Here is a 13,598-nt window from a genome sequence, read left to right as displayed (position 1 = left end):
AGACACCTCAGACCTCTTGCTTTCCTTTTTATTTTTTAAGACTCTAATCGGTGGCGGGCTTCTATCCTTCACACTAATTTAGGTGCATTTTAACACCAGATTAACAGCACATCAGGCCGTAGGTCGGATTACTCACAGCGTAGTTCAGTAACAACTAACTCACTCCTGGTAGAGCATTGTTAGTGGTGTTGGTGGTGGGATTTGTGCGTGTGTGTGTGTGTGTGTGTCTATTGACTGGAATGACATTTGATTATCTGATTATGAACATATCAAATGATTTTCTGATTGTGCTTAGATGACAGAGAAAACATCTGTATCATAAAACAACCGTTACCGAGTGACACGTGTTGTCATCATCCCTCATGCAATCAAATGCCAGATTAATCAGAAAGTGTCTGTGTGGTAAGCTTTTATTGGCATTTAGCAGCACAGGATGTGCTCTATGGATCAAAAACATGCCCATGCCTTTTAATTTCTCCTCTATTTTTTGCCTCCTGTGGTAGTTTCCTATGTTGCGGCGCATGTGTTCCAGCATGCCTGCCTGTGAAATGTGCGTGTGTGTGTCTCTGACAGTGTTTACCATAGTAAGACGATGATGTGCCATGTGTGCAGGGTGGTGTTGACTGTCAGTGTGCCGGACTGCTAGAAATAGTGTGTGATCCGTGAGGCCGCTCCTCTGTCGGCTTAGCATAGCTCCAACTTTACAGCTCTTTCCTCTCTGGTCTTTTAGTTAAAAAATAAAGTCAGAGCTCTTGTAGATGTTAGTTTCCATGCACCCGTTCACCCAAATCTCATATTTTCCCCATTTTGTTCAGCTTTCCCAACTGAACTTTTCCACAGCTGTGGCCAGAGAAATCCAAAAGCAGGAGAGAAGCCACTGCAGTTATTTTCTGTGGTAGTGGTGTGTGTGTGTGTGTGTGTGTGTGTGTGTGTGTGTGTGTGTGTGTGTGTGTGTGTGTGTGTGTGTGTGTTTGTTTTAGAGTAAGGGGGGCTGGGCTGTCATCTTGCCTTCCTCCCCAGTCATTTGCTTTGGACAGCTCCATGGTAACTTGCATTTTAAAGAGACCTTGGATTGAATATTTAGAATGCCATTCCTGTTGTTTAACATGTTTGCATTGTGTCACTTAATTCACCACCATGAATGAACAAAATGAAGAGTGATTAAATATTTATTAAGGTCAGCCGTGAGCTTATCTTGCCCTTGTGGGCCTCCACACCATACAAAGACCCATTTAAAAAAACAAAAGAAAGAAAGAAAGAGATGCCAAAGCTGCAAAGTTCCTGTTAAATGCTTTTTTTGGCCTAAAGCTCTTAATTGAATTCATTGGTAATCCTTGGTTCGTGGAATTATTTATGTATTTCTGACTTTCTAAAAATAGACCAGTTCCTCCCCTGTGAGTATTATTTGGAAATTAAACCTCAGCCTAAAATCGTAGCACAAAAATACTGTCTGAATTACACTATAGCTAATTTATTTTTGTCCTGACTTGTCCTTTAATTACTCTTGTAAAAGAAAAGTGTCCATTATTGTGTGTCACTCCTTATGTGTGGGTGTGCGATATTGTGCACACAAGCATGCATTTGCACATCTATGCTGTGAGTGTGCATGTTTGTATTTGCAGTGTGAGGATTTATAGTTTCGTTGTGTTTAGTTGCAGTGGAGCAGCAGGTGTGCCGGCAGGCATTCAGTATCCAGGTGTCATGTTTTGGCCAGAACTGAGCTCAGGAGTGGTGTGTCAGTCAAAGCTGATATTGAGACTGAGCCATAGATAACACAAATAGAGAAGATTCACTCCTGGGAGGCAGACTGTTTATTTTTTTTTACTTCTTTTTAAGCCCTCTGTTCATTTGAGTCAAGTGTTTCTAAGTCCCCGGTCACACGTGTGTGGAAACCAGTCCCCAACTATCTGGCAACCACTTGTTGCAAGGGAAAAATGTGAATTTCCTGACTGGTTTTGAAGGTTGATGGCAGTTTACTTTGAAGGTGACTGTTCTGTTTCCAGTTTGTGTTGTATTTTTTCAACTTTTACTGTAGTTCATAAAGTAAACTGCAAGTGTTGTCTCCCACATAAACTATGGGTGACCATGGCAATATGCTAGCAACCAAAGCAATCATGGTGCAGCAGCCTCTTATCCACCAATTTCTCCTGGATGCAGCCAGTAACCTCCAACACTCACCAACTTGTCATATTTTTCCGAAGCAGAAAAATATAACAAGTTCAAATATGAAGCTGCAATCAGCAGGTAGTTTGCTTAGCTTAGCTTAATGCATTTAGTGAAAACAGCTAGTCTGACTCTCATGTACAAAATCTGCCTACAAGCACCTGTAAATCCCAGTAATCAATGTTATGTAAGGTCTATAAGAGTAGGCTATGAAATATGCTAAGCGATATCTTGTTTTTCATCAGGTTTTCTGATGTGATAATTTAATAAATGCACAGTGTACAGAGTAAACAAATGAACAGATGTAATGTTTTAATCAGTGAGCTTAAGTGATGCTGGTAAGTGAACTGTGGATGGGCAGATTCATGCTAGCTGTTTTCCCTTTGTTCCTGTCCTAAGCTATGCTAACTGCAATGTCATTACCTTTAGCATTAACATGAGACTGTTCACAATAACATTTGAGACCAACATTTCCTTAACTCCAGAACTGTTCTTTAAAAGAATAACGTGTCAAGCATCACATTTAATATGCTGTGAATTAGGTATACTGTTTAGCATTGCTTAACCCGAATTCCTAACTCCAAAGCTTAGATGGGAGTGCAGGTGTAATATAATATTACTCGACTGCTGTCAAGTCATGTCAGAACGATGCGGCGTTTGGTTTCTGCATTATGCCAGAAACCTTGTTACAGAGCTGCTGGGTTTTTGGTTTTTCACAGTGATTTGTCTTGTCTGGTGTCTGTATGTGGACAGATTTATGGAAGATGGTAGCTCTAAAGACAGATCAGGTGATGAAGGAGAAACTTGAGGCATCTGGGTTCATTCCTGGATGATTTTATGAGTTGTGTGAGTCAGATGATGGTATCTGCTGCAGAGGTGGGGCAAACATTAAGATGAGGATGATCACAGCTAAACAATACTAACTACAGTGAAAATTAAAACTAATGACATTTGAAATAAATGCCATTGATCATACTGTTTCAATGCAATGGAAATCCTTGGTCCCTGGCATTCATGGGGAGGATTTTGAAATGTTATGTTAACCTGTACGTTGTTGGGCTACGTTAGTCTTTCTACCAGGCACGGTCAGTCCAACTGCAGGTTATCAGCGACATAACAATCTGTTGATTGCCTGTGAAGCACAACAGCAGTCAAACTGAGGTTCATTCAAGGCCAGATAACAGATGATACCATAATATTGACAGAGAATGACTACAGATCTCTGGTAAATGTTGTGGGTTGTTAACTTCTAGCCAGGTTTTCTTTGGGCTAGTAGAAACCTGAAATTAAGACTGAAAATCAATTTTTCTAGAGTGAGCTTGCCAAGAGAAGGGCAGACATTTAACGTGACACGATGTGTCTGAAGTATTTAGGTTGAAGAATGTTAAAGGCTTTTATGTAGAGCACCAACTGATATAGAAGTTTTAACCTGATTCATGATATTTGATGATATTTTCCGTGGTATTTTAAAAATAGGATGTACCAATATGTCAGCTGAGATTTTTTTTCAGAAACACAAACAACGAACAGATTTCCCTAACATCTGTCATGTGTTGTTTTTAATGGTTTACAATCTGCCTGCCTCTGCTTATATCAGAGAACAAGCAACCTCAACAGTCATAACAACGGTGTTTCTAGTGTCATTTCATTACTTTTTAAATATCTATTTATTGGTTGTTATAAATGGTAATAACAAGAGATATCGGCTTGCCAATAAATCAGGCTCTACTTTTATGTAGGGGCCTTTGAAAATGTTCTTCTGTACAAGGGCTTCCTGCTCCTGAAGGTTTGAGAAACCCCAGTTTAAGTGACAGAATGGGGGACCTACACAAAGAGGTAGGTGGTTTTAATGTTGTGGCTGATTGGTGTAGATTGTAATAATTAGGTGGCAGCTTAAGGGCTGAAGAGCTTTCCTGAAAGGCCTTTCGCTTACTTTTAGGGACTTGTCTTAGGATTGCAAGTGTTTCAAGCTTAATTGGGTAATTATCTTACAGCGTCCTTCCTCGGGGGCATTTGATCAGTTTTTCTTTTAAACAGAAGCAATAAGACAGGAAAACAAGCACTACATAGAAAAGATTTTGGATTTCAAGCCAGCATACCGAAGTGGAAGTGGCATTAGGAACAGGCTACGATGCCAGGACACCTCAGCAGGATACAAGTGTTGACATGTGATGCAACCCTGGATGATCTCAGCGCTGCCTGCCTGTAAAAAGAAAAATCTACACCAAGAATCATCATTAGCATATGAATGAAGGTCAGCAGTAATCTATGGCACACCGCAAAAGATTCCCTCTGAAGGAGGCTCTGAAACTGTATTCACAACAAAGTTTTGTCTGTACGGAGGTGAGAACTAGCTGGTGTGTTTTGCACATATCAAAAGAGGAGCCTCTATAAAGAAGGAATTTAGGGAATAAAAGAACAGCCTATGGGAAAGTGGATCAAGCGCTTTGTCTTAGAGAAATGATTCAGCCACTCAGAAGATTTAGGCATGAATATAATTGAGTCTACTGTCAGGCTCATATGGCACAGGTCCACAGCAGCACATCAAGTAAATAAGATTTTTCTTTTTTTCTTAGGAAGGTGCATTCCTTGCAGCACCTCAGACAAACACGACACTCCTTTCAGTGCATGCACCACCTCTCCTTTTCTCTTAATTTCCACCCACAGACATGCACCCGTGTACCATCTGTCACTTTCAGGTCAGAGGTGTGATTTTTTTTTTGCCTTACAATGAATACATTATCTACACACAATGATGGCAGAGGCAGACAGGCTGTGTTAGCTCTGGTATGGAAATATTTTGCAACTGGGTGCTACTAGAGGAAAAGAGCTGTTTTTCTGGAAGGCTGTCTTGCTTTATGTGGCAATGTAAGTGGGAATGAGTGAAAGGGGCTTATTCACTAATGCTAATTTTCACAAGACAAAAAATCTTTTCCTACCTTACTTTGAATAAACAGACTTTAAACTAAGAATTATTTTCCAGGTCTGTTAATTTGTACTCTGTAACAGAAGGCTGTAAAATGTTGGTGAAAGATGAAGCTGCTGTTTTGTTGTTTCATAATGCGTTATGTAGTAGTATGATGGTTATTTCAGTTGCTTCTAGCACGACTCAAAAAGCAGTTGGTAAGCCTGGCCAAGACTCCTCTAGCGATTAATAACCCACGGCCAGTGGTCACCTTCAGGGTGGTTGTCATAAGGTTTGGTAACATTCTTGCTTCAGGAGGAGAATAACGGCTAACGATGATAGTGTTTTTTTCATAGTTCAGTACAGAGATAAAGGACATTAAGCTCAAGACCCAGTCATCATGAGGAATGGCTTATTTATGGATGCAGTTAACAGTAATAGCCCATTTATCGAGCATGAACATTAAAACAAAAGTAATGGCAAACAAACAGCTAAAAATATAAAGCTTATTTTCTATATAGCAGTAGGTACAAAGTATAGAAACAGCTTAATGCTGCTAACCTTCTCTGTAATTTTGCAGGCAAATTTTGCAGACAAATCTGAGGATATTGTGGTAGAAATGCTAATTCCTAAAATTAGATGCATCCTTGCATCTCTTGTTCCATCAGAAAAACAAAACGCCCAACGTTTTCTGTTCATTTTGATATGTTTTTGACTCATTTGGCACCCTAAGTGTAATCGTGGTATGAAGATTGTCATTCAAGGAAGGCAGACCCACAAGTTCCTTTGTGTGTTTAATATCAAGACTGAATGTTCTGCAGTTCAAATTCTGAAATGCTGGTGTAAAAAAGTTGCGAGGAAAAGGCCGGCAAGAGTGACAAGAGTGAAAATGGCTAAAGTCTCACTTATTAAGTCAACGCAGCAGGCTGCTGTTTGCCAGGGCGAGGTGTTACTCATGTGAAGGAGTGTGACAGTGCGAGGAGACAGCAGCCAGGCTGTAAATCTGGAGCTGTGGTCTGGAATGCTGTTCATGTCAGAACTCGCTTCCTCTTCCAGTTATGAAAGACCCCTTAAAGAAGATGGCATGCTGACAAAATCTTTGTGCACAACTGTCTCACCTCTCTGTAGTCTTACGGTACCAGGTTGAGCACACAGTGAGCTGTGCAGCTTTGGATTGGTCGTTATAATCGTTCCTCCATTCTGCCTAAATGTTCCTCCCATCTCATATCATGTCTTTCCCACACCAGTAATCCTTTTCTTGCTTTTCCTACAATCTATGTGTGTATTCCCATTTTTTGAAATTCATCTGGTCAATTTAGAGTTTTTCATGCAAACTAACAATTGTAGCCTTAAGAGGCTGAAGTTTTGAACATCTCGTGGTGCTAAAAAATCCTTTTTGAAGACCACGCCTTTGTAAACTATAGCTTACAGTCGGCGCCTTCATTGTAGTGTACTTTCTAAAAGGTTTCCCCTCATAAATTTCCAAATATAAGTAAAAAGACTTCTTGCAGGCTCAGTTGAAAGGGTAATAAGGAACTGCCATAACCTCTGAATATAAACCATAGCAGATTAGTAGAGGCTGGCTGCTTAGGTCTACGCATTAACTCGTGGGGCTCAGTGCATCACCACTAGCTTAGTACACTTTTGTCTTTCTCCAGGCAGTCAGCACAGGCTAAAACGACTAAACTTCAGGCCCTTAAAGAGCCCAAACCAGGCTAACGCAAACACGTTGCTGTTCCAGACACAGTAATAAAAAAACTACAAAAATTTAAAATGTGCTTTACATCCTATAGCAGCGGTCCCCAATCCTTTTTGCACTACGGACCGTCTTTTGTCTGACAATATTTTCACAGACCTGCCTTTAAGGTGTCACGGATAAATACAACAAAATAAAACCAACCGGTACCAAAAAAAACAAAGATTTATTGATTTATACAGAACACGGGAAAAAACCCAGGGAAATCGAGTTAATGATAAAAACGATTTAAAAAAATAAAAAATGTTATTTTTATTGTTATTAAAAATAATGTTTTTTTTAATAAACCGGTGGCCCGAGAGAGGGCCTCCTCTCGTGGCCCGGTACCAAACGTTTTACGGACCAGTACCCGGGGGTTGGGGGCCACTTTTAATTGAAATGAAAGAGAAGAGAGAGCGATGTGATTGGTTTTCTCCAAGTAGTTATTTCTCCCACTTTTTTCTTGGTGAGAGGAACTACATAATTGATGTTTATGGGACAACAATTGCTTTATAATGGCGTAGATCACTGGAAAGGCGGGAGACACTGTTCAGAGATCCTGGTTGACTTCCAGGGAAAAGCAAATGCTGTGTCTTTGTCCTAATGTCAAGTTTGTTAACAATGATAATAATAATAATGAGCATGAAAAACTTTGTTTACTAAGTAGAAGTTATGGCATGTGATTTTAATGTCCTCTCTTAGATGATATTTATACTACAGTCAAGTGTGTATATACTGTTAAAGTTGATTTTGTAAAGTGAAAATGTTCTCAAGTCTATAATTTGCCGGATAGCCTGACATGCATGGAAATGTATTTCCTTGAGGAAAAGAGATGTTGTCATTATAGCATGCGGAGGGGCTCGTCTGCTAGCTGCTGAGGATCAAAACAGTCTTTTACACGAGTTTGCTGTACAAGTTCAAGCAAGACCCTGCCCTCAGCACCTCACTCTCCCTGTCACACACACATGCACACACACATGCGCACAAGTTGTTTTTCTCCGGCTGCATCTGCTAGCAACTTTTGTAAAAAAAAAAGCGTGGCATTTGATTTACAGGCAAAGGTGTTTTTTGATTGCTTGGAGAAAACTTTCTTGCAGTAGCTCCTTTGTTCCTTTCTTTGGGCCATCGAGGCACTGAGTCATCTCTCTATTATTTGGCTTTTTTACACTGTGCACATATCACCATCAGCCTCTCCACACGTCCTGTCCTCTTTATTTTCACAGCTGTAACACCAGCAATTATCACATCTTTCCATCTCGTTTTTGAATTCAGAACCCACACGTTCTTGAAGCTCACATGAACTAGGATCCTAAAGATGAGGTTAAAAAAGCTGAGGTGCTGCAGGGGATTGTAGTGGTGTGATTGAAAGTTTGACTTTGGGTGTAAAAGCTATTTAACGATGGTCCGTCCAAAAGTCATAAAGCAGAGAAATCAAATGAGACAAATCAAAGATGTGGCTTCAAAACACAGACGAGAGAGAGAGACGAGATGAAATCTAAAAGCTTATAGTAAAATATCACATTTCCTCACCTGTGGTTTTTTGATACAGATGTTTTCTTCATCTTGTCATGACATGAATAGCCTGAGATCAGTTCCTGTAATTCAATGCAGTTAAGAAATTACTTAAATGATAGTGATCAGGATGAAAATTAGTTGTCTGCTGGCATGGGGCTGTAACTCTCTTCACTCTTGCTTCCCTCAGCTTTCATTGAGAATGTCCAGACCTCCTGTGCTAATAGCCGAGAGGCGGGCAGGACCAACGAGAGTTCATCATGGAGGCCACAGCTCACCACCATCACTGTCTCCAAGAAGCGCAACTGGTTGCAGCAGAGCTCACTTGGGAAGAATCAGTGCACTAAGGATGAGCTTCAGGGAATGCTGGGAGCCGACGAGGAGGGCAGCCAGGGTTTCCATCAGCCACTTCCTTCTCCTAGTCCCTCCCCAGACCATCTGAGGCCCTCAAGGGGAGCACCCCCTAGGCCGGTTCGCTTGCAGCTGCCGCAGGTTAGCCTCGAGGTCTCTCTTTTTAAAAAGATGAGCTATAGATCAAGCAAAAGTTGGCCAGTTAGCTTAGCTAAAAACACAGAAACTGGGGAATACAGCTAGCCTGGCTCTATCCGAATTCATTTAAGGCTACAAACAAAGAAATAGTCCCAAAGATAATGTGTCATCATAAACCCACAAATGATATAATAAGAGAATCTGAGAGTCTGAAACTGTGTAGCTAGATGCTTCCAAATTTATTCTAAGTTGAGCTAACTAGATAAATAAGCCTAATTTCCCATTAAGTCTTATACTAATGCAGAAATGCAACCAGCAGTTTTCTGGCAAAGTTTAACAAGAAAATGTGTCGTTTTAGGTCAGCGTTAGTCCGGCAAAAGTGTCTCCTCACCCTCATAGCATGGACCCAGCTGAGGAAAACGATGCAGATGACGAAGGGGAAATTTGGTACAATCCCATACCTGAGGAAGATGAGCAAAACAATTCTGATCAACGCTCCCGAGGGCTGACCGCCCCTCCTCGAGCTGAACCCCAGAGGGGGTCCAGCAAAGGGACTGATTTGGTTCATGGTGGCAAGTCCCTAGATGGATCCGGCTGTGGTGGGCCAGAGGCCCTCGTGGAAAGCCTCGGTGGCGGTTCAGGAGATGCAAGTCAGGGGAATGCTGTGCATTCCACAGAGGTACTACATGCGCACAGGCAGATGCTCGCGTGCAAACCTCAGGAGGAGGGGGGGCCTTCCAGCAGCAGACCCACAGGTAAGGCAGAAAAAAAAGACACCCACACCTTCCCACATTCTAACTTCACTTCCTGGTTTTCATCAGCTTCTTTACTCACTTGTTCCCTACCAATTTTCTGTGGTTGATGCTTGAAGGGCAATTACACTCTTTGTCGCTTTGCCAGTTTCTCTCGGCAGATTTTTGCAGTTGTGCACACCTTGAGCACTAATCAAAGTTAGTGTTGACAATGTTACCAGTCAACAGATAAACAGACTTTTTTAAGCTCAACATTTTTCCCAGCTCTGTAAAGGCTCTGCTTACAAATAGAAATTCTTATATCATCTATAAGTGCTGGAGTGTGTAATTTTAAAAAAAGGTGCACTAAGAGAGGCAATCTGAAATTCCTCTCAAAATCCTATTTAAGTTCATTTCATACCAACTGGTCAAGATCACAAATAGGTTAAAGTGATTAAATCATCCAAATTGGCAACTCAAGGTTTTAAAATCTCCAGTTTTCAATTAACATAAGTCAAAAGTTTGTAATAAGGAGCCAGACAAGGAGAGTTTCTTCTTCTTTCTCTTTTGATCGGCGCAGACAGGAGCCACGGCTGTCAAATCTCATCGCTGCACATCAGTGTCCCTCATAAATTAAACTTAGACAGACAGAGGAATTCATTCCTCTTGGCTAATTCATTCCTGAGAGGAAAGAATATCAATTTACTTGTTATTCCAGCTAATACACACACACACACACACACACACACACACACACACACACACACACACACACACACACACACACACACAGTGAACTTTGTATATTATGGCTCATTGAAACACCTCTCCTACAGAAAACAAATTCAAGACCTAAAGATTTATTTGCAGATATAAATGAATCGTAGCCTTCTGTCTTTTTCACTTGCTGCGCTTTTTATTTACTCGTGTGTTTGAAAGTCATTGACAACTCTGCTCTACAGCGACGACATGATGATGACAGCCAGCACACGGCTCCCTGTCTCTTAATAAGCCCTGGTCTGTTTTTTCTAACTTCCGACTTTTTGTTCTCTGTGATGTGGCAACATGGTAGTTTGAACCAATTGGCACATCTTGAGCTGAGCCTATAATTACAACTTTTAGCAATGCTTTTCTGTGGCACGCAACAGCCATTTTTTTCTAGCTGTGTGAGCACAAAGACAGGCTAGATGCTTTGGGTTTGGAAATCTAATGCTTCAGCTTTAGCGTTCTCAGCAACAGTTCCACAGCAGGGGTGAAGGTGTCTTAACAAGCTCAGCAGAAACTTTTCCCTCCACGGCTACGCCAGCTTTTTAAGAGTTAAAGTCATGATCACTGAGACGCTGAGCTCTCGGTGAGGGCTAACAAATGTGCTCTTGACAAGGACACAGGCTTTGATTGGCGTATGATAAACTCCTTCATCCTGGCTCTTGCTGACATCACATGTGGCTCAGCAAAACTCTCTGCCCTGAGAGACTTTCCTTGTAGGATTAGGATTAAATCAGAATGAGGCTCAGTGTACCAGCCCAGGAAAAGCACTAATCATGCTGCACTAATTAAATGTAAGCTTCTTTTTTTGGTGCACCTTTCGTTGTCAGACCCATTGTGCCATTTTGCAGCACAGAGGAAACTGGATAAGCAGACGAGTGGACATAAGTGGAGGCCGGACTGCGTTGTTCAGTAGATTTTTTTCCAATGTTTGGCAACATGCTACTATTCAAAGACCTGTTCCTCATTTACATCCCGTAATGCAGTTTGGGAGCAGTCAGTAGAAGATGTGCGATACTGTTGGTTTACTCGTTGCCTGAAAACGAGACAAGAGAACAGCAGTGTTGTCCCCCCCCCCTCCCGCTCCGGAACTGCCTCCCTCTCTGCTGCCTGTTGACTTTGCAATTGATTCCTGTGGGTTCGTCGACGCCATCCCACACTCCGCCGCAAAAAAAAGAGCAACGTGCTCGAGTACGTGTCATCAGAGAGGAAACACTCACTGGCTACTGGTTGATTATTCATTGTGGATGCAGTGGGACTTTTAGTTTAGCTTCACTGTCTTTCTTCATCTTTAGTTAGAAACCTCCTCTCCCTTCAGAAATTGCTATGTGCATTAGGGCTGCAGAATGACACCGCACTCCTCCACTTTAAACTGGTAGGCAGTGTTGGGGGATGGTGGGCAGCAAAAAGGGCAACAGCTCTCCTTCAATTCACCCACTGTTCCATTCCTCAAAATAAGCCTAGATAATGACCAAACAGTGTTTCCTGGGTGAGTGATGTGCTTCATCACTGACCTCAAAACGCTAAGTGCATTAGTCTGTGTTATAGCACACAATTATCAGTAAGTATCTGCTGAATCTGGAAGAATATTGATTAACATATTACTTACTTTGGCATTTTATAGCTTTGAGGGAAACGCATCGGCACTTTTTTCATGTGGTTGCCGTCGATTGCTTGCAGTCGTTCCCCAATTTTGCAGAGTCGGAAGATTGATTGATTACTCTCAAACCCTTCAGGTCAACTTAGCTGAAAGATTGTGAACAGGCAGAAATGTCTAGCTTTAGAAGTGTTGGTAAGCACATTTCTTTTCTGCTGAACGGAGCCAGTTGAAGTTGCTTTTTGTTACCTGTTTTCAGTGTTTATTATAGATTGCGTGTAAATGTTTGGCATCACCACCATCATGTTGAATATTGGTTTGTGGTCTAGAATTCTGAATCCCAATACTGACCGTTTTGTCTTGCTTATTTCTGGAGTTTACAGAGACTATATTTGGATAAGAGGGTTTACTGTAGCATCAGCTGTTGGTTTCTGAAGAGCGGTTTTGAAGCCTCAGCTTTACCATTGTGACCATTCCCATCACTCCCAGCGTTATTAAAAATGTGGTCTTGGACTCCACATTTTAAAGGGCTAAAACCTCCTCCAACCTAGTTATAGCAATTTGTATGTTACTGTGGCTCTTTATAGGTAATAATATGTTTAACTAAACCTCAGCAAAGACACATGTTTGTTGGTAGTAACATCACTATAACCGCCACCATGAGCCATATCTTTTATCACATCTACTGTATTTGTGTTTAAGTTACCACGTAATGGGTTGGTTGGCCACATTTTCTAAATGTGCCCGTGCCACTTACGATATATTCTTTGATCTAGGATTTACAAAGGTTTTAACTACAAAAAAAAAAAAAAATTCAAGAAGAGTGCTGCCCCAGACTTCTTCAGTCCAGCCTCTCTGTCACTCTCAACTTTTTTCATCTTTTCTGTTTTCTGTTTCCAATTCATTGTGAAAATGAGACCGTACAGACACCACTTTATCTGCCGGTTTAGAAATTTGACAGTCCCTTCATTGATTGAGTGTGAATAGGGGCATCTGTTGAATTAATGAAGCCGTGCAGATGTAGATGACTCTTTGCGACCATGGTTTTCTTCTGTTCGGCTGGCTGGTTCTTTTCCCTCTCACCGGATACACTCCAGACTCCTCGTGTGCTGCCTATTGAGTGACTTTTTGTCCATTTCAATGCTCTATTTGTATGGAGAATAATGATTGATGGACTTTGGGGGTGGTGAGCTTGCTGTGTTCCCAATCTGCTGTTCCCTTTAGCGCCTGTTTGGGGAATCTGACTTGGCCAGCACTCAGAATGGGATCAGAGCTATTTCTGGGGGATGTTTTGGTCACACTGGCAGTTGAGTTTGAGAGTTGGCCCTGGTTGCAAGTTACAGAGAGCTCACGCCTCTGAGCTGAAACTGGGAACCTAATCTATGCTGACGATTGCATGGTTGGGTCTGGAGGAAGTCAACAACTTTGTGAGGGCCGCACTTCAAAACCAGAACAGATTCCTTAGCCGGATGTTAGATGTGAAGTTCAGGTCACATAGTTTTCTCATAGCTCTCTCTTTCTGCTCTGTTCTTCATTTCAGCACCAGAGCAGCTGTGGAAAACTTTTCTGGTCTCTGTTTTTAGGGGAGAAAACATTAGTGAAAGCAGAATTTTTATATACTGTAACTAAATATACATAAATTGGAGGTCATAAGTCACACAAAGGTAGTTCATAAAGCTTTACGACTCTTTTCTAACTTGA

The 13,598-nt window shown here is 41.4% G+C and overlaps 1 protein-coding gene across 2 annotated transcripts in view; it reads left to right on the top strand.

Annotated features, from left to right (window-relative positions):
* The window catches only part of syde2 (synapse defective 1, Rho GTPase, homolog 2 (C. elegans)), a 48,921-nt gene that overhangs the window by 2,240 nt on the left and 33,083 nt on the right, over nt 1-13,598 (top strand). For both annotated transcript variants that reach the window (XM_026146299.1, XM_026146297.1), the window contains exons 2-3: nt 8,506-8,807; nt 9,163-9,559. In XM_026146299.1, the coding sequence (XP_026002084.1) occupies nt 8,506-8,807; nt 9,163-9,559 (699 nt within the window). The remainder of the gene's footprint in view (nt 1-8,505; nt 8,808-9,162; nt 9,560-13,598) is intronic.

This window comes from Astatotilapia calliptera, chromosome 17 (assembly GCF_900246225.1).
Source record: "Astatotilapia calliptera chromosome 17, fAstCal1.2, whole genome shotgun sequence".
NCBI classification, from domain to species: Eukaryota; Metazoa; Chordata; class Actinopteri; order Cichliformes; family Cichlidae; genus Astatotilapia; species Astatotilapia calliptera.
The sequence above is the reverse complement of the archived record's forward strand: the minus strand, read 5'-3'. Positions and strand labels throughout refer to the sequence as shown.